The sequence below is a fragment of the Durio zibethinus genome, chromosome 24, assembly GCF_047325235.1.
Source record: "Durio zibethinus cultivar Kanyao isolate XHJ-2024 chromosome 24, ASM4732523v1, whole genome shotgun sequence".
In the NCBI taxonomy this organism is placed as follows: domain Eukaryota; kingdom Viridiplantae; phylum Streptophyta; class Magnoliopsida; order Malvales; family Malvaceae; genus Durio; species Durio zibethinus.
The window spans coordinates 7,353,456-7,371,813 of record NC_143185.1 but is presented as its reverse complement, the minus strand read 5'-3'; the positions used below and the strand labels follow the sequence as shown (position 1 = coordinate 7,371,813).

At 29.6% G+C, this 18,358-nt stretch overlaps 2 protein-coding genes across 4 annotated transcripts; both read right to left on the bottom strand.

The window, feature by feature from the left end:
• Positions 1-364: 364 nt before the first annotated feature.
• On the bottom strand, positions 365-8,050 carry LOC111316804 (diacylglycerol O-acyltransferase 2D-like). 3 transcript variants are annotated; one of them, XM_022918958.2, is made up of 9 exons: positions 7,745-8,042; positions 7,559-7,633; positions 7,360-7,445; positions 3,655-3,761; positions 3,404-3,559; positions 3,125-3,211; positions 2,713-2,810; positions 1,007-1,094; positions 365-632 (listed from the first exon to the last, which is right to left on the bottom strand). In XM_022918958.2, the coding sequence occupies exons 1-9, from the start codon at positions 7,933-7,935 to the stop codon at positions 531-533; spliced, it is 990 nt and encodes a 329-aa protein (XP_022774693.2). In that variant the 5' UTR covers positions 7,936-8,042; the 3' UTR covers positions 365-530. The 3 variants fall into 3 exon arrangements, with proteins under 3 accessions (XP_022774693.2, XP_089609739.1, XP_022774694.2); XM_089753613.1 differs by having other exon boundaries at positions 3,125-3,559; positions 7,745-8,050; XM_022918959.2 differs by lacking the exon at positions 3,404-3,559 and having other exon boundaries at positions 7,745-8,047.
• Positions 8,051-10,180: 2,130 nt separating this feature from the next.
• LOC111316803 (diacylglycerol O-acyltransferase 2-like) lies at positions 10,181-17,996 on the bottom strand. Its single transcript, XM_022918957.2, has 9 exons — positions 17,599-17,996; positions 17,414-17,488; positions 16,327-16,412; positions 12,572-12,678; positions 12,316-12,471; positions 12,028-12,114; positions 11,603-11,700; positions 10,780-10,867; positions 10,181-10,397 (listed from the first exon to the last, which is right to left on the bottom strand). Exons 1-9 carry the CDS (start codon positions 17,787-17,789, stop codon positions 10,296-10,298), a joined length of 990 nt encoding a protein of 329 aa, XP_022774692.1. The 5' UTR covers positions 17,790-17,996; the 3' UTR covers positions 10,181-10,295.
• Between the last annotated feature and the right edge of the window lie 362 nt (positions 17,997-18,358).

Genomic DNA, 18,358 nt, shown 5'->3' with positions numbered 1-18,358 from the left:
TGTTGTCTTTATCATGGAAACTTGGCTTTTCAATTTTAAGTTTAAATGTAGTGCAATCATATCTTAACTTGGAATTTGTGAGCATTTGATTGCCTTTGATGATTCAATTTAGAATTTCCTCTAATTTGACCCTGTGGTTCTCCTTCTATGAAGATAACAGTACGGTTTCTGTGTTTTGTTCTCTTTAAATCCATCTCTTGTTGCCAAGCATAAGTTTATGAAAAGGATAAATTGACTATTTATGAACTTAATTTCCATTGGTAAGTTTTTGAATTACCAAACCTTGTTCGAGTATCCGAGCTGGACAAAAAAGGCCTACTCAGATACATCGCATATTCACCGATTCATGCAATTGAGACTTGTAAAAATCAAATGTACGTTTATAACTATGTTTAATCAAGTATCTCCCAGCCAGTTAAGTTGGCACTTCTTTTGTTGTCCTCACATTCCAATTGAATAAGACAATAAAGAAGATAGGCACATAAACAAACATTATTCATTGAAAGCACCCAACCCAAACTAATTTCATATCAAAGAATCTTTAATGGAAGATCAGCATATCCAACCCGAGCTTTGTGCCTCTCAAAGAGATCTTGTAGTGCTTGAACAAATTGGCCATGTACTTCAAGGATCTGTGAAACAGATTGATTAATGCGTATATAACTTTAAATACAAAGTGTTGAAGTATAACAACTACATCTGTCAATGGGCGCTTCAGATTTTAAGTTATGAGTCTGTTCATCAGAGCTCTGTAGCTTGAGAAACACATACGTTTCGGTGGATTTTAGTTTAATGTAGAAAGTAGCCATCAAAATGTTCATTGGCAAGTTTTATTTTCTACTTTAACATGCTGAATCCTTGTTCTTTAGTATCATTACTCACTAAGAAACAGGCATTTGCCCGAAGTAGGAGTTTTCAGTTTCATTGTGCCAATGCAGGACGTGACAATAATAGTAAATTCAACCTATGGGACATTATAATACAAACCGTACAGGAGTATCAATACCTCTTCTTCGCTAGGCCGTGGATTTTTCTTCAAGTCAATAGGTTTGCCCACCACCACATGCATTGGATGTTGATAGGGTAAAGGAGTTCTGAAAAAAAGATTGACGGTTACACATTTCAACCAGCTCCAGATAAACACATTGTATATTTCCCAATATTTAGACTTGTATACGGATTGTTTTGTAATTAATTCAAACAGAAAATGTTTTATTAGTAGTTTCCCTTTCACCCCTCTTTTCCAGCTTTTGTATTGTCTTGAGAGTAATCAAGATACCATATCATCAATTTCTGTCAAGCTTCACAGCCATTGACATACAAGGAGCAGAAACTCTTTTTCTTTTAATTAATTTTTTTATGGAAATACATTGCGGGGTCTTCTAAATGCATCACCCAAACTTCTTTATGCATCCCCAAATTTCCTTCCAAAAATACTCACATATCAAATACCAAATTTATCTTTTAGTAAATTACACTTTTACCCCCATCCACCCCATATATTCAATTTTCTCTTTTTTCTTATGACCCTCGGAAATAAATTTCCGAGAAGCCTAGTTTTAGGGTTTCTTGGAAATCTATTTTGGAGAAGCCTTTAGGTTTTTGAATTTTCAAGAAACTTTAATGATTTTCGTTAATGGATTTTTGAGAAACCTTTAGGCTTTTTGATTTCCGAAAAGCTTTAAGTCTTCTCAGAAATGGATTTCCGAGAAGCTTAAAAAGCCTAGTTTTAGGGTTTCTTGGAAATCTATTTTGGAGAAGCCTTTAGGTTTTTGAATTTTCAAGAAACTTTAAGGATTTTCGATAATGGATTTTTGAGAAACCTTTAGGCTTTTTGATTTCCGAAAAGCTTTAAGTCTTCTCAAAAATGGATTTCCGATAAGTCTTTAAGCGAGAAGTTCTATTTCATCTAAATCCTACCTTAAGCCCTAACTTATATTCACATGCATTTCATCCAAATTTCAACCAAATCAATAGAAAACAAGTTAGAAATCTTATTTTTAATCAGTGTAAAACCCAAAAACACAAGTGATTTGGGGTTAGTTCGATAGATTTACAATTTTTTTTTTTTTGGATTGAAAGTAAAGAAGGAAAAAGAGAGAATGAAGGAGTGAAAGGGTAGGAAGAGAAAAATAGAAAGTGAGGGGTGAGGTGTATTTAGTAGAAATAGAAAATTTAATTTTGAATTTGAGATGTATTTAGTAGTGGAGTGCATAGAGAAAAAAAAAGGGGTTTAAATAGAATTCCTCATACATTGCTTAGGTTATACAACAGGACAGGGGGAAACCATCTCTCATTGTTTTACCCTCTCCTCCCACCTGCCTATACTTAAATTGAAGATCCTCTATCTTCCTTAAAAAGGATCATATTATAGTAAACTTACCCAAAAGAAAATTCATTTAAATCAAAACAAAGGATCATAACTTTCTTCCACTTTCTATTTACATCCTGTGAAGGTTTCAATATATTAAAAACAGTGGTAAATAAAATTTTGCCAGCATAACATTGCATTTTCTCGAGGAATATCATAAGTTGTTCCCAAAGATTTTCTTGACATCTTGGACTGAACAAGATTCATCATCAAGGATTCACGAGTAACTGAAAATATATTACTAATTACTTTCTAATGTAAAGATGTACTTAATTTATATTCAATAAAGAAGAAAAAGGGTTCCTATTAGCATACCAGAGAACTTAAAATTTTATGCTTACCCAAAAATTCCCCAAAACAAAATGGGAGTGAACTTGATAACTCTGGAAAATTGAAGGAACAACTTCCCACCTGGTTTCCACCACTTGTAGGCATGTGACTGACGCACACGAGTAACAAGCAAGAAATTTTGATTAAGGTGATATAGAATGTTGAAGTTGTTAGAAAGATAACAATAAAATATTTAAAAAAAAAGAAGCTATAAAAATAACAAATTAAGAAATTGACAGAAGTGGCATATTTCAGGTGGAAAGCATTAAACAGATTAAGGTGATACTTTTAAACTAGAATGGGTATTCCAGTAGCAAGCATTAAACAAATGAATAATTATATGGTAGAAATGCTGAAATTAATGAATTTTGAAGCTGCACAAAAGTGGGGTCAGAGGAAGAAAAGAGAAAAAGCAGAACGTACCTGACCAAAGCAGAAAACGGGGACCAGTGGGCAGCCCGTTTGCATGGCTATGCGAACAAATCCTCTTCGTGCCCTAAGGAATGCAATCTGTAAGGCAAGCCAAGAATTATAAGTTGCCAACATACACAGATAAAGAACAAGAGAAGTAAAAAAAACCCCTTGTATGTTTTGGGCGTTGGAGAAAACTGGCCATGATAAATAAGTTGTCTCCGAAGGGCTGAAAACCTCCTTCCTTAGATAAGAAGTAAGAAATAAGAAATAATAATAAAGAGTCAGAACCTCAGAACCAATCTCCATGTGGAATGTCTCCTGCACCCCACCAGGCACTACAATACAACTATAACCAGCATCCAATAGGGAAGAAAAGTTTTTCCCTGTTGCCGGTGAGGCACCCAACCATGTCCATATATGCCTCAAAAATGGAGTGTAGAATACCTAAGCATTCATCCATGCATGTTACGGCTGAAAGAAATTTGAGTCGTGGTGTGTGAAATGTTTAGGATATAAGAGTTAGGAGCAAAAGGTCTTACAGCGCTGCTTGCAAGGCATTTCAGTTTCGGAAGAGGCATGAAACCTGTTAGTTCAGCAAGCGTAACAACTCCAATTGGCCAAACTGAATGTGGCTCATAACCAAAAACTGCAACATTTACAAGCTAAGATTTATTAGTTGCTCGAGATTTGGTGCTTTACTTTTTTTTAATTTATTTAGTTTTGCTTGTATGTTTTCTTGACAAAAAAAGAAAAAAAAAGCAGGGGAACTAAAAGGAAGCTAAGAAGTAGAAGAAATTGATAAAAATAAGCACTTTCGTGAGCACCACAAGAGTTTCCGATGAAATTGATATAAGCAGCAAATACAAGGCACAGGAGAATGTTTGTTTAAACTTTATACTTTATATAAGGTATCTAGAATATATGCAGAGCATGAGCAACAAAAGTGAAGTAATGGTGAAGGGGCATAATTCACAATTTGCATGAAATATATACCTTTCTTATTAAAAGAATCCCTAAGGGTTTCTAATGTTTACAGCTGTCTTTTGTTTGAGTTTGGTGGGCTTACGCTTAGGATTTGAGGGTTTGTGTCTCTTAATTGGATGAATTGGAAAGAGAAAAAAGAAGAGACATGAGCGGAGAAAACAAGGATATAAAAGAAGAATTAAAAGGTTATAAGAAAGGAAGTCTGAAAAAAAAAAAAAAATCCTTGTATATCATCTCTTTCCCCAAATCACTAGAATTTTCAAACCTATTCTTTTTTTTTTCCCAAATTAATACAGATTTTCACCCCGCCTCTCCATTTCTTTCCAGTTCTTTCTTTCTTTTCTCTTTGTTCTCTTTCCCATTCAACCTTTCTTCCATTTTTTTTTCTTTTCATCATGATTTGTCCACAATCAACCAATTTGAGGCTTTTCTTGTCAATTAATTAATTCTTTCCTAAAATTTTTAAGAATGGCTGCAGTGTCTGAATTGGTGTTTTAGTGATTGGATTGGCAGCTGGTTACAATTCATGTGGTATTGTTGGAAAAGAGAAAGAGATGGAGGGAGAAAAAGGGGAGAATAAAAGAAAATAGTAGAATATTTCTGCAAAGATGAGGACTTGCTTTGTCTTTTTTTATTTTAACTGAAGAGATTAACCAGGTAAGTTATGCTTAAGGATGATACTTGGATGTTATATATATATATATATATATATATATATATATATATGTATGTATGTATATGTATATATGAATGCATGAAAAGCTTTTTTTCCAGTAAACGTGTTTAGAAAAATAGAAAAAAATTGCCACTTTGTTGTATGAATGCATGAAGAGTAAAAAGATGCCATAGAAAATTTGGGTTCCTAACAAAGGAGGTAGAGATGTTATTCAAACTTTCACTTAGTGTTATTTACCTTTTTTATTTACCTTTTTTTTCTTTTTGCTGTAATTTTTTTTGTTTGATTTATTTTTTAGAATTAGATTTGTCTGATGTGTGGACCCGTGACATGCACATACATTCATGTTCAAAGGAGAGATGAAACCATGGATGGGTCTAGAATCCCTATCCAATTTAGCATAAGCAATAGAGTGGCTCACTAAAGTAAGCTTAATTAGTTGTGGTTCTTTTTTATTTAAAAAATAAAGTAAAAAATTAAAAGTTAATACTTATTCCATTGTTTTCTTTCTGTAGGAAGAGATTTTGCATTTTTTAATTATTTATTATTTTTATTTTCCTTGAAATTTGAGGAGACTTACATACATGATAGGAGGAGAGTTATATTTCCATAAGCCTAGCCAGTTAAGTTTTGATTTCATTTTTTATGTGATCATATGTTTTGTCTTCAAATCCTTTTTGTAATGTTGAAGATTATACGGTGAGATTTGCATGTTGGTTTTTTCAGATATTTCCTCATCGAATATTTACATTTCAAATTTAGTTTCGTTAGCATTTTTTCTTGTGTTATGGTGAAGATGTGCTGATTATGATTAGCTTCATCTTTTGTTTTTTCAAATATTTTCTTTAGGCTAATATTTTTGTTCATTAGAATTTTTCTTAATGTAAATTAGCCTTTACTGCAACAGCTGTTATATTGAGCAGGTATTCACTTCTCCCACCTGTTTCAATTTTCCTTAACTAGAAAAATGCATTTGGTATTGGATATGAACCATCCCTTTCCTTGTTATATGGATCCATTGATATGCTTCACATGCCTAATTAAATTGGCACAATCATTAAGACTGTTGGCTGAATCAGGGTTTCATTGAACATGCAACAAACTAGTGCTTCCTATCATAATATCATTCATGTAAACATAAAATAGTTGAAGATGTTATGAAGTAGAAATGCATAGAAATTTTATTTACCGCTATGACATGACAGATTAATTTATTTTTATGTGCTTCATGTTCTTCATCATATTGAGTTGGTGTCTTTGATCTTATGCAATTCATTTTTTGATGGACTTAATCTGAACTATGGTTATTTTGCAGTGCTTCCCTGCAACTGGAACCCAAGTAAGAAACAGTACTAAGCTTGCAGTTGTAGAGCAGAAAGGTAGGGAAAGTTATATCTGAAAAAATGATCAAGGTTCCAAAATTACAAGGTTGTTTTAGTGTTGAGCTAACTTTAGGGGTATGTTTCTTTCATGTCCTGCATTTGTTTTAGTGGTTGAGGAGGTATGTTTGGTAAATTGGCTCTTACTCTCAACCTTATTTTTAGTTGAATGTTACACATTCTACATTCTTAGATAGAATTCCATATTTAAATTTCGTATGTGCGGCTATGCACATTGATTTTTGGGTTGTTGGCTCCTGCTTGCAATTTGCTGGGAAAAAAGATGTTTGTACTTTTTGTTGGTTAATGGCCAATTTTATAATGCATCAAGTTTGAGTTTCTTATAAAAAAATCAAGTTCGTTCAATCAGGGCAGGGCAACACTTTGGATAACTCTGCTTATATCTTTTGGTAGATATGATTCTGTCTCTCTCAGAATTCTAAACTGCAGCACGGGTTGTTGTCTCACAGAGTTTTGGAATACACATTACATACTCCCTTTAGTTGTTCAAATGTGAGCTGAGGTTGATTCTTAATGCATTCTAACACCGTGTTTTAAAATTTAAGCTACAAGGAAATGAAGAGAAATAAAAAGTTAGAAGGGAAATGATTAAACGGTATTTGTTAAACCTATGAGATGAATAGGTTATTTAGACATTAATCCTAGCGTTCTATATTTCAATCAAACAAAGATCCAGCCAAAATATGATTTTATGGTTGATTTTGGTTGTTTTGGAACATTTCATTTTCTAAATTTAGAATTAATTGCTTTCCAAATTTCTTTAATTACTCTATCTTTTAAATAGATTGTGAATTTGCTTAGGTTATAGATTAGATTTACTTTGATGGCTTTTTTTAATGTATGTTCTATACATTGACTTTTTTTTTTTCTTTTGTTTTTAAAAATTTCCTTCGGCCATTGTATCATTTCAGGTTATTATCATGCAAACTCCAAGATGTTTTTTTTTTTTTTTTAATCATAATGCACTTTTGCTATTCTAAGGACACTTACTACAAGATTGTAATGCATTATCACTATTGGCTTGAGTCACTAAATTGAAGTACTGGACTCTTTGTTCCAGCAAGGTTAATATATATATATATATATATATATATATATATGAGAGAATGACGGTCCCGCAGCACAGCGCAAGTTTTTCACCTTAGTAAAATTTAAAAAGAAGAATAAGAAAGAAGGAAACAGACCGTAAGCACGATCGGGATGGAAGGCGTGAATGTCCTCAACGTGGAGAGTGGTGGGAAAATAACTGCAAAGATGCTTACATATATACCTGTGTTCATAGCGATTATTATTTGTAAAAAAAAAAAAAAAGGCCAATTAATTAATTAAAAATTAAAGCAATAGCATAAATAATAAGAGAGAGCAGAGCAGTAGAACTAGTACCTGGCCAACCTCCGCCCAAATTTACTGTGAGGATCGATTGGGAGAAACGCGAAAACCAAAAGGAATCCAAGCACACTGGGAAGAAAGAAATGAATATGGGCATTTAAATTCTTTATTTCCAATAAAAAAATAAAAGTAATACTCAAAAGTGAAAAGCTTTAAGGGGGGAAAAGAAAGAGGACAAACCCAAGGAATTTGGATAAAGGAAGGAAGAGAAGGGAAAGAAGCAAGAGAGCGTTTAAATGAATAGTCCAAAGCCATAACACAACAGCTAACACGCCGTGCACAATGTTGGACGGGAATTCATGTCTTCCACTGAATTCCCGATATCCAGCTCCAAGTCCAGCAGCCTTCATCTCCTCCCTTTCTTCCCCCATCGACTAATGCCTTGATATAATCGACACCACCTGTATAACAAATAACAACACTTCACTTCACTTCACTTCACTCCCCTCCATTCCTTCAATTTATTATTACATGCTCAACAACCCACTTTTAATTTGCATACCCTTTTTGTCGCATTTGTTAATAAAAAAAATAATTTATATTTGATTATATATTACAGAGAATCTATCGATTATATCTCATAAAATTTATTTTTAAAATTTTTAAAATTAAATTTTTTATAAAATATCATTATATAATTTACAAATAATATATACCATGTATATTAACATTGTCTAAAATAGAATTATTAATAACCTAAAATAAAAAAGCTCAATTACTAAATATACAATAAAAAATTTTATTGGATGACCCGCAATTTAGCTAGGCAAAAAAGGACAGAGCTTTGATTATGAAGCTTCTGACAATATTTTTTTATAATAAACCTAAAATATTTTAGGATCTTACTAGGGAGTTGCCCCCACTTCGTGTCTTGTGTCAATCCGTCCATCATGGAGTGAGTGGCAAATCTCAACTGAAGGAAAAAATAATTAAGTTAAAATATTACAAAAAGGTTATTTAACTGTTTCATTTTTTAAATTATTTTTTATTTTAAACAAAATATTATGTAAAAAATGAAAATTTGATTTATATTAAGTATTTATTTAGATATAAATTAAAAATTTATTTAGATATAAATTAATAACTAATAATTTATTTAAATGAAAATTAAAGATTAAAATAAGTTGATAAATATTTATATAAATATAAATTATATAATAATTTTATTTATATATTAGGTATCAATATTTTTGTATTTGAATATTATTTATTATTTTTTAATCTATTCTTTGAATTCAAATAAAAGCTAAATGGTTTAGTATTTTTTTAATTATTTGGCGATGGTTGTATACTTATATTGTTTTTAAATTCAAATAAAAGCAGCACCCTTTTTTTTTTTTTTTCCTTTTCAACTCTTCACTCTTGGGTATCTCATTGGCCCTTGGTTTCTTTCTTCTTTCGTTAATTACTTAACTTTTTTAACTTTTATAATTTAATTTTAAAACAATATATTTTACTTTTACAAGATAATGTTTCTATTTTTAAGTAAATATAACATTTTTATATATTTAAACAATTAAAAAAATAATTTAAAGTTAATTTTATTAATAATGTAACTAATGTTTTATACAAAACATCAACTTCAATTTTTATTATATGTGGAAATTATAATATCATTTTTTTTTTATGTTTCATTTAGTTTTGTGTTAAAATTAAATTTTAAATATGGAATAATTACAATAATATATATTGTAGATTATTATTTTTATAACAAAATCAAATATCAAATTAATAACATCATTTTCTATTATTAGTTGTTGAAATTATAATACAGGATGGTATTAAAAAATTATTTGATGATCCTATTTAGTGCATTTTATATTAGTTTCACTCCATAATCAAAAGTAAAAAATTCAACATTGATTACTTTTGTTGACAAAACATTTAAATTCTTTGTTGATAATATTTGCCGTTAATTAATATTAATTTATGTCTTTTCAAGAAATAAATTTGGACAGCTAGGCGTTTCTCCTCAGCTTATTCTAAACCAAACATTGCCAACTACTCATATGCAAATGGCCGCGAGTGGTGGTGGTTAAATATATAAATAGCACGATAATATCCACAAAATTTCATAAAATTTAAATTCAATTCAATTATTATCAAATTAAATTTAAAATCAAATAATTTAATTTATCAATCATTAATTAAATTAAATTTAAATATTTTTATATCTAACTCAAATAAATCAAAAATTTTATTAAATTTTTATATTTTAATTATTTTAATAAATAAAATATCTTAAATTTAAATTTATACTCAAACACAAATAATCAAATTTTTATGAAATATAAAAATTAAATTTATTTTTACATATTAATTAAATTTAATCAAACGAACTCAAATAATTTAATTTTTAATTTAAATCAAACTTAAATTAAAAAATAAAATTCGATCAAATTTTAAGACTTAAATGTAAAATTAAACTTATTTTATCAACTCGAACTTGATCAATTCTACCTCTAATTATATCTATAGCTCTTGATTTCATTTAATCATTTCATTGATTGTTTATCCAACAAATTTATCACAAAATGGAATGGACGCGCAGCATTGCCAAAAAGGGGCAGCTGCATTAATAAAAATCAGTTCAGAATATTCATTTATAGGGGAAGATTTGCAATGAAATAATTTTCTTATTGATAAAATCCTGCTTTAGCTTTGTTCTCTGCTTGGAATACCTCAACAAACAGAATTCCATGAAAGGACTCAACCCCAAAGTAAGTTCATATCAAAGAATCCTTAATGGAAGATCAGCATATCCAACCCGAGCTTTGTGTCTCTCAAAGAGATCTTGAAGGGCTTGAATAAATTGGCCTTGTACTTCAAGGACCTGGGAAACAGATTGATTAATGCATATGTTATTATTAATGCCAACTGTTGCTGTATCACAACAACTAGACCAGTCAATGAGCGTTTCAGTTTTTAAGTTATGACTCACATAGCTCTCTGAAGATTGAGACATACATGTGTTTCAGTGGATTTTAGTTTAATGTAGAAAGTAGCCATGCAAATGTTCATTGGCAAGTTTTCTTTACTCTTTAACATGCTGAATGTTCTTTAGCATTTTTACTCACTAAGCAAAAGGCATTTGCACGAACTAGGAGTTTTCAATCTCACTATGTCAATGCAGGACTCACCAATAGTAGTAAATTCTACCTAATGGGACACTATAACACAAACCACTACTGGAAACCATACAGGGCCATCAGTACCTCTTCGTCTGTAGGCCGTGGATTTTTCTTCAACTCAATAGGTTTGCCTACCACCACATGCATTGGATGTTGATAGGGTAAAGGAGTTCTGCAAAAAAGATTGATGGTTACACATTTCAAACAGCTCCAGATAAACACATTGTACATTTCCCAATATTAAGACTTGGATAAGGATTGATTTGTAATTAATGCAAACAGAAAAGTTTTATTAGTAGTTTCCTTTTCACCCCTCTTTTCCAACTTTTGTATTGTCATGAGAGTAATCAAGATGCCATCAATTTCCGTCAAGCTTCACCACCACTGACATACAAGCAGCAGAAACTCTTTTTTTTTTTAATTAATTCTTTTATTGAAATGCATTACTTAGGTTATACAACAGGACAGGAGGAAACCATCTCTCATTGTTTTACCCTCTCCTCCCACCTGCCTATACTTGATTTGAAGATCATCTTTCTTCCTTAGAAAAGGATCATATTCTAGTAAACTTACCCAAAAGAAAATTCATTTAAATCAAAACAAAGGATCATCACTTAACATTTCTTTCACTTTCTATTTACATCCTGCAAAGATTTCAATATATTAAACAAAGTGGTAAATAAAATTTTGCCAGCAAAACATTGCATTTTTTGGAGGAATATCATAAGATGTTCCCAAAGATTTTCTTGACATCTTGGACTGCACAAGATTCATCATCAAGGATTCACAAGTAACTGAAATTATATTATTCTTTTTGAAATGCAAAAATGTACTAAGTTTTTATTCAACACAAGAACAAAAAGGGTTCCTATTGAGCATACAAGAGAACTTATAATTTTATGCATACCCGAAAATTCCCCAAAAGAACATGGGAATGAACTTGATAGCTCTGGCAAATTGCAGGTACAACTTCCCACTTGGTTTCCACCACTTGTAGGCATGTGACTGAAGCACACGAGTAAGAAGCAAGGAAATTTGATTTAGGTGATGTAGAATGTGGAAGTTGTTAGAAAAATAACAATAGATAAACTGTTAAAATAACAAATTCAGAAACTGACAGGTTTTAGATAGTGGATCAAGCAAGAAAATAAGGGCCACGCAATAGTTGCAAGTTTATCCTATAGTTGCATGCTTTTAGACTAGAATGGGTATTTCAGGTAGAAAGCATTGAATAAATGAAGAATTATCTGGTAGAAATGCCGAAATTGATGAATTTTGAAGCTGCACAAATGTGGGGTCAGTGAAAGAAGAGAGAGAAAAAGCAGAATGCACCTGACCAAAGCAGAAAACTGGGACCAATGGACAACCCATTTCCATGGCTATGCGAACAAATCCTTTTCGTGCCCTAAGGAATGCAACCTGTAAGGCAAGCCAAAATTGATCAGTTGCCAACATAAACAGATAAAGAAGAAGAGCAAGAAAAAAAATAAAAAAAAAGACCCCTTTTCATATTTGAGCATTGGAGAAAAATAGCCATTATAAATAAGTTATCTCAGAAGGGCTGAAAACATCCTTCCTTAGTTAAAAAGTAAGAAGAATAAAGAATAGGAAGAATGAAACCTCAGAACCATGCTCCATGTGGTATATCTCCTGCACTCCACCAGGCACTATAATACAACTATAACCAGCATCCAATAGGGAACAAAAATTTTTCCTTGTTGCTGCTGAGGCACCCAACCATGTCCATATGTGCCTCAAAAATGGAGTGTAGAATACCTAATCATTCACCCATATACATATTACGGCTGAAAAAAATTGAGTCGTAAAGTGTAAAATGCATACAATATGAGAAAAAGTTAGGGGTGAAAGGTCTTACAACGCTGGTTGCAAGGGCTTTCAATTTCGGAAGAGGCATGAAACCTGTAAGTTCAGCGAGTGTAACAACTCCAATTGGCCAAATTGAATGTGGCTCATAACCAAAAACTGCATCATTTACAAGCTAAGATTTATTAGTTGCTCAAGATTTGGTCCATTATTTTTTATTTATTTATTCTTTATTTATTTTTGTTTGTATGCTTAATTAACAAAAAAGAAAGGAAGCTAAAAGTAAGCTAAGTAGAAAAAATTGATAACATGAACACTTTCTTGAGCACCCACAGGCAAAATATGCTTACAAGGAAATTGATACAAGTGGCAAAAAAAGTAAGCAAAGAAGGAGAATGTTTGTTTATTCTTTGGATGAGTTTGATACACAAAATTATGATAAGAAAAAATAAGATGATATTATAAATAAAATAAAATTAAATAATGTCATTTTATCTTGTATTTGATGTGTGCAAGAATTAGGATACGATAATTTATTTATTGAGTAAAATTAATTTTCCTCAAAGCGTATATAATTTAAGTTATTGATGTAATTTTTAAGGGTATAATAAGAGATGTAAATTCAATCTCATGAATTAAAAATAATCTTTTCCGTTTTGAGAGGACCAAATCATCCTATACCAAAAGAATAATTAATCTTCCTTGCAATCCTATTTTTTTTCAGATACAAACTTAACATAACATAAGATGATTATCATCCGATCTCATTTATTATCCTATGCACCTAACATAACCTTTATACTTTATAAGGTATCTAAATATTAATAAATTAAATAAACCCTATATAAGCCCCAAAATACAATAATTTATTTACATATTAAATTTAATTATAATCAAACTATTGATGAATTATTATGACTATTTAAAATGTTTAAATATATGGTTAATAAACCAAGAAAAATTATCTAATAATCTGATAATGGAGTTTTTTAACTCTATAAGCAAAATTAAAATGGTGACATATATCCTTAATGTATATTTAAAAAAATAAAAAAACTAATTTAAAAAAAAGGTGAGATATGTGTCACTAATTTAATCCCGCTTAAAAAGTTAAAAACTCTATTATCAGTATATTAAATAATTTTTCATAAATCAATATTAATTGAATAATTAATTATAACTAATAATTAATAATTATTAAATTATGACATTTTATATTTTATTATAATATATATTAATAATTATTTAGTTATAATATAATTATAAAACATACTATTATTTAGCTTAAATTATTATATGTTTACATAATTTAGATTTATAATTAATCAAAATTATTAATATGCATGATATTGTTATATAATATATTATATTTTAATGCTTTAATTTTAAATGATACAATTAATAGTCCTCGATCTTGAGGAAGGTAAATAACTTGGAATAGGTGATATGGGGTTTTCCTTTACTACTTCATAAACGTTGACAGTATCTTCTTGCATTTTTTCTTTTTTAACTTTGTTGACAAAGTTAGGATATATTGCTAAAATTATCAAAACCTTATTAGATGATTTTTTTTTTAAAAAAAATCTGCAGATAACATTCAAAGAAAGATGAAGTTGAAACAAAAGCTGAATGCATTAGTAATAGCCAGTTCTTAGCTATAGGAATTATGATTAATTTGATTTTGATTTTTGGTTTTTTTATAGAAAATTTTGGATTTGGATGTTGTATAAGGTTTTATTTTATTTTTATTTATTATTAACTTGAAAAATAGTATTATTTATTTCATTTAATTGACAAAAATATTTGCAAAAAATTTCTATTCGAGTTTGAATTCGAATATAAATAATTGAGTTTAAAGTTGAGTATGAGAATCAAACTCAATTATTAATTGACAAATGAGCTTAATTGAGTTTATATTGAATTTTGAGCCCCGAGGTTAGAGTTGAGCTCGAGTTTGAGCTTTTTACTATATTGACTCAGCTCGATTACTCTTCTATGCATGCACATACATTTATGTTCAAAGTAGAGATAAAATTAAGCATGGGTCTAGAATCCCCATCTGATTTAGTAGAAACAACAAAAGAGGCTTGCTAGAGAAGGCTTAATTAGTTTTTTCTTTTTAGAAAAATAAAGTAAAAAATTAGAAGATTTGGTTTTTAATGAAGGATGGGATTTTGCATCTTTGTAATTATTTATTATTTTCATCTTCAGGTTAAATTTGAAGAGACTCACATGATATGAAGAGACTTCCATTTCCAAATGCCCATCAAGTTAAATTTTCATTTCTGCTTTCATGTTATCATGTCTTTTGTATTCAAATCCTATTGGAAATGTTGATAACAATTATTATGCATTGACTAAGCTAGCCTTTTTTTTCTATTATTTACTTTATTCTTTTATCAATTTTGCTTCAAATCTGATTTTTTATTTACATATTTTAATTTCTTTTTAGTGATTATTTTTATGGATTTCAATCAAGTAATGGTAGAAGAAGAAAAAGGAAAAAGTATGGAGAAAACGGGAGAGAGAGGGAATGTTTTTCTTATAAAAAAATATTGGCGATGGTAAGATCTGCTAAAATTTTCATTTTTATTATTTCCCATAAAAATTAGGTTTTTTTTTAGTAGAAAAAAAAAAAGAAGGGAAGGAACAAGAAAATGAAGAGAGTTGAAAACTTCAAACCTATTTTGCTCTATTTTGTATTTTACTTCTTGATTCAACTTGGTTTGTCCTTTACTAACATGTTTTTCTTTTTTCTTCTTGCAGGTCTTTGTTTAGCTTTGCTTTCAATTTGGATAAGTTCAATCAATTATTATGAAAATAACAAGTATTTTTTATTTTATACTATTTCTTTTTTTATTATTTTCATCATTTTTAGATTTAGTTATTATCTTATCTATATATATTTGTTAAGTTCAATCAAGTAAAATGTTATTTGCTAAGTTCAATCAAGTAACATGTTAATGTAATTGTTCTTAATATATCATTTTAGTTTATGTTCTTTTCCATTTAGTTGGTAGTTTTTAGTATTTACAAAGTTAACTAATTTTATTTCTTAATTTTATTTTTTATACTTTTGATTCAAATGTATTTAACGTTATTTCTTATTTATTGATTTCTTCTTCCATTGCCAACTATAGTTTCAATTACTTTATTAACTAAGGTATAGATAATTATGCAATTCTCTTTTTTCCTTTGGAATATTTCTTTTTTATTTTTCCTGTGCTTTTATTACTAAAATTTCTTTTAAGTGCTTTCCTCCTATTCTTATATGACTGTAATTTAGTTTTTACATATGTTATTGGTGTTTATTTGTTCTGAATATCTTGTAAATGTTATGTTTCATGAGTTTTCTTTGTATCTTCCTTTAAGATTTTTTTTTTTTCTTTTTGCAAGTTTGTCACTAATTTTTTATCTAATTAAATCCAACAAATACATTTTTGTCTAAACCACCATGAAAGATAAGCTTGAGCAATATGATTTTTCATGGTCTAATACAACTTTTGAAGTATACATTTCACAATTCAATTAATTTTGCATGGTGATGTTTTTGAGACCACAAATTCAAGCATTTTTCAAGAATTAGTTAATGCCAAATGAAGGTGTCCCACAGTTTCAGAACTTCAGACACGCTTGAGCTTAGCAAAAAAAGGCAAAGATGCTCATATAAAACAAACATTTTGCAAAACGTAAATACATATTACCTTGTTTACTGTCATCTTATTTTAACATTTGAGAATAATAGCCTGCAACTAAGCGAGTTTTTCACCCAAGTAAAATTTAAAAAGAAGAAAGAAGGAAACAGACCGTAAGCGCGATCGGGATGAAAGGCATGAATGTCCTCAACATAGAGAGTGGTGGGAAAATAACTGCAAAGATGCTTACATATATACCTGTTCATAGCCATTATCATTTGTTAAAGGAAGAAAGAAAAGACAATTAAAAGAGTAAATTATTTACATGATCCCTAAATTTTGGGTCACATATCATTTTGATCCTCAAAATTTAAAACGTAACTTAATGGATTTTATATTTTCAAAGTCATAACAAATTGATCATTCCATCATTCAACCATTAATTTTGGTGTTAAATGCCAGTTGACAACCGTGAATGGACACATATACAGTGATGTGCACATTATGGTTTTTTTCATTTAATTTTAACTTTAAAATAATGAAAATACATAAAAATTATATTAAAACAAGTAAAAATAAAAAATATTTATTAAAAATTGATAAAAAAATATTTTCTAAAATCTATAATATTAATTTTGTAGAGATTGAAAAAAGCTGGAATGTTGCACTTGGCTACATCCGGCCATTTAGTAGACTATTTTCTTTTTATTTGTTTAAATATTTCAAATAAAAATTTCAGAGATTTCAATTTCTATCATTCATCATTATTTTTTTGATCTTATTTCTTAAATAAGATATATAAAAATTTCCAACAAATTTCTTTTATTTTAACTCTAAAATAAAAATTTTACAAAAGATTGTTAAGAACTTTTTTACTTTTTTTTTATAATAAAATTTTATATAAATTATATAATAATACATAACGAACTAATAATACTAAATCAAATCCAATCAAACAAAATCAAACTCATTAAAAATCTCCCCTTTTCTTTCCTCTAAAATCTATATATTTTTATTTCTTATTGGGGTTTTTTCATTTAAATTTTTATTTTATTTTTTATTAAATAAATTTTGTAAAAAAAAAAAGTCAATAAAAGTAAAGGTTTTTGATTCGCCCGAATCCAATGGATGTATTTTTTTCATAAAATTTGAGAATCAAACCAATACGCCTAAAAGTTTAAGATCCATGAAGTAATATGATATTCATATAATCTACTCTACTAGCATAATAAGAGAGAGCAGAGCAGTAGTACTAGTACCTGGCCAACTTCCGCCCAAATTTACTGTGAGGATCGATAGGGAGAAAAATGAAAACCAAAAGGAATCCAAGCACCCTGAGAAGAAAGAAATGAATTTGGGCATTTAAATTCTTTATTTCCAATAAAAAATAAAACTAATACTTAAAAATGAAAAGATTTAAGGGGGAAAAAGAAAGAGGACAAACCCAAGGAATTTGGAAAAAGGAAGGAAGAGAATGGAAAGAAGCAAGAGGGCGTTTAAATGGAGAGTCCAAAGCCATAAAGCAACAGCTAACACGCCGTGCACTATGTTGGACGGGAATTCATGCCTTCCACTGAATTCCCGATATCCAGTTCCAAGTCCAGCAGCCTTCATCTCCTCCCTTTCTTCCCCCATCGACCAACGCCTCGATCCAAAGGCCACCGATTTCAAATTCACCCACCTACTTCACAAATATCAAGACACGATGCTTCACTCCACTCTACTCCACTCCGCTGCTCTTTCTTTTCCCCTTATTTATTATCACACCTCTGACGCTGTCACAGCCACCCGCATTGAATTTTGCAATCTCGTGTCCGTTTCTAATAATAAAAAAAATAAATCGTCTTTATTTGGTAAGCTCCACGAATAAGTTGTTTTTGCCACTCGTTTATGATAATTTAGTAAATTTATTTTATTAAAAAATTTCAATAAAATATTCAATGTAAAATTAATAAATTAATTTAGTTTTAATGAGAAAAATGATCATATGAAAAAAGCTAATTAGAAATAATATCTAAACATAAAATTTGATAAATAATTTGATGTAATTTTTAATAAAAATATCTATTTATATAAAGTACAAAAATTTAAATGAAACACCATTGCGGTTGGCAGGAAATTAGTGTCTTCTTGTGTTTGTTACGGTTGTGAGTTTCTATTGAACGCTGTAAGAATGGTTTCAATAATCATATTTGTTGGGTGGC

Bases quoted from the DNA above. Each gene is read 5' to 3' on its own strand.
- LOC111316804 (XM_089753613.1), bottom strand. From the start codon at position 7,935: ATGGGGGAAGAAAGGGAGGAGATGAAGGCTGCTGGACTTGGAGCTGGA. The intron at 7,446-7,558 runs GTACTAGTTCTA...CTATGAACACAG, and splicing joins TTTGGGCGGAGGTTGGCCAG to GTATATATGTAAGCATCTTT. The intron at 3,762-7,359 runs GTCTGTTTCCTT...TAAATGTTGCAG, and splicing joins CCATCCCGATCGTGCTTACG to TTTTTGGTTATGAGCCACAT.
- LOC111316803 (XM_022918957.2), bottom strand. From the start codon at position 17,789: ATGGGGGAAGAAAGGGAGGAGATGAAGGCTGCTGGACTTGGAACTGGA. The intron at 16,413-17,413 runs GTACTAGTACTA...GGCTATGAACAG, and splicing joins TTTGGGCGGAAGTTGGCCAG to GTATATATGTAAGCATCTTT. The intron at 11,701-12,027 runs GTGCATTCTGCT...CGTGTGCTTCAG, and splicing joins CAGTTTTCTGCTTTGGTCAG to TCACATGCCTACAAGTGGTG.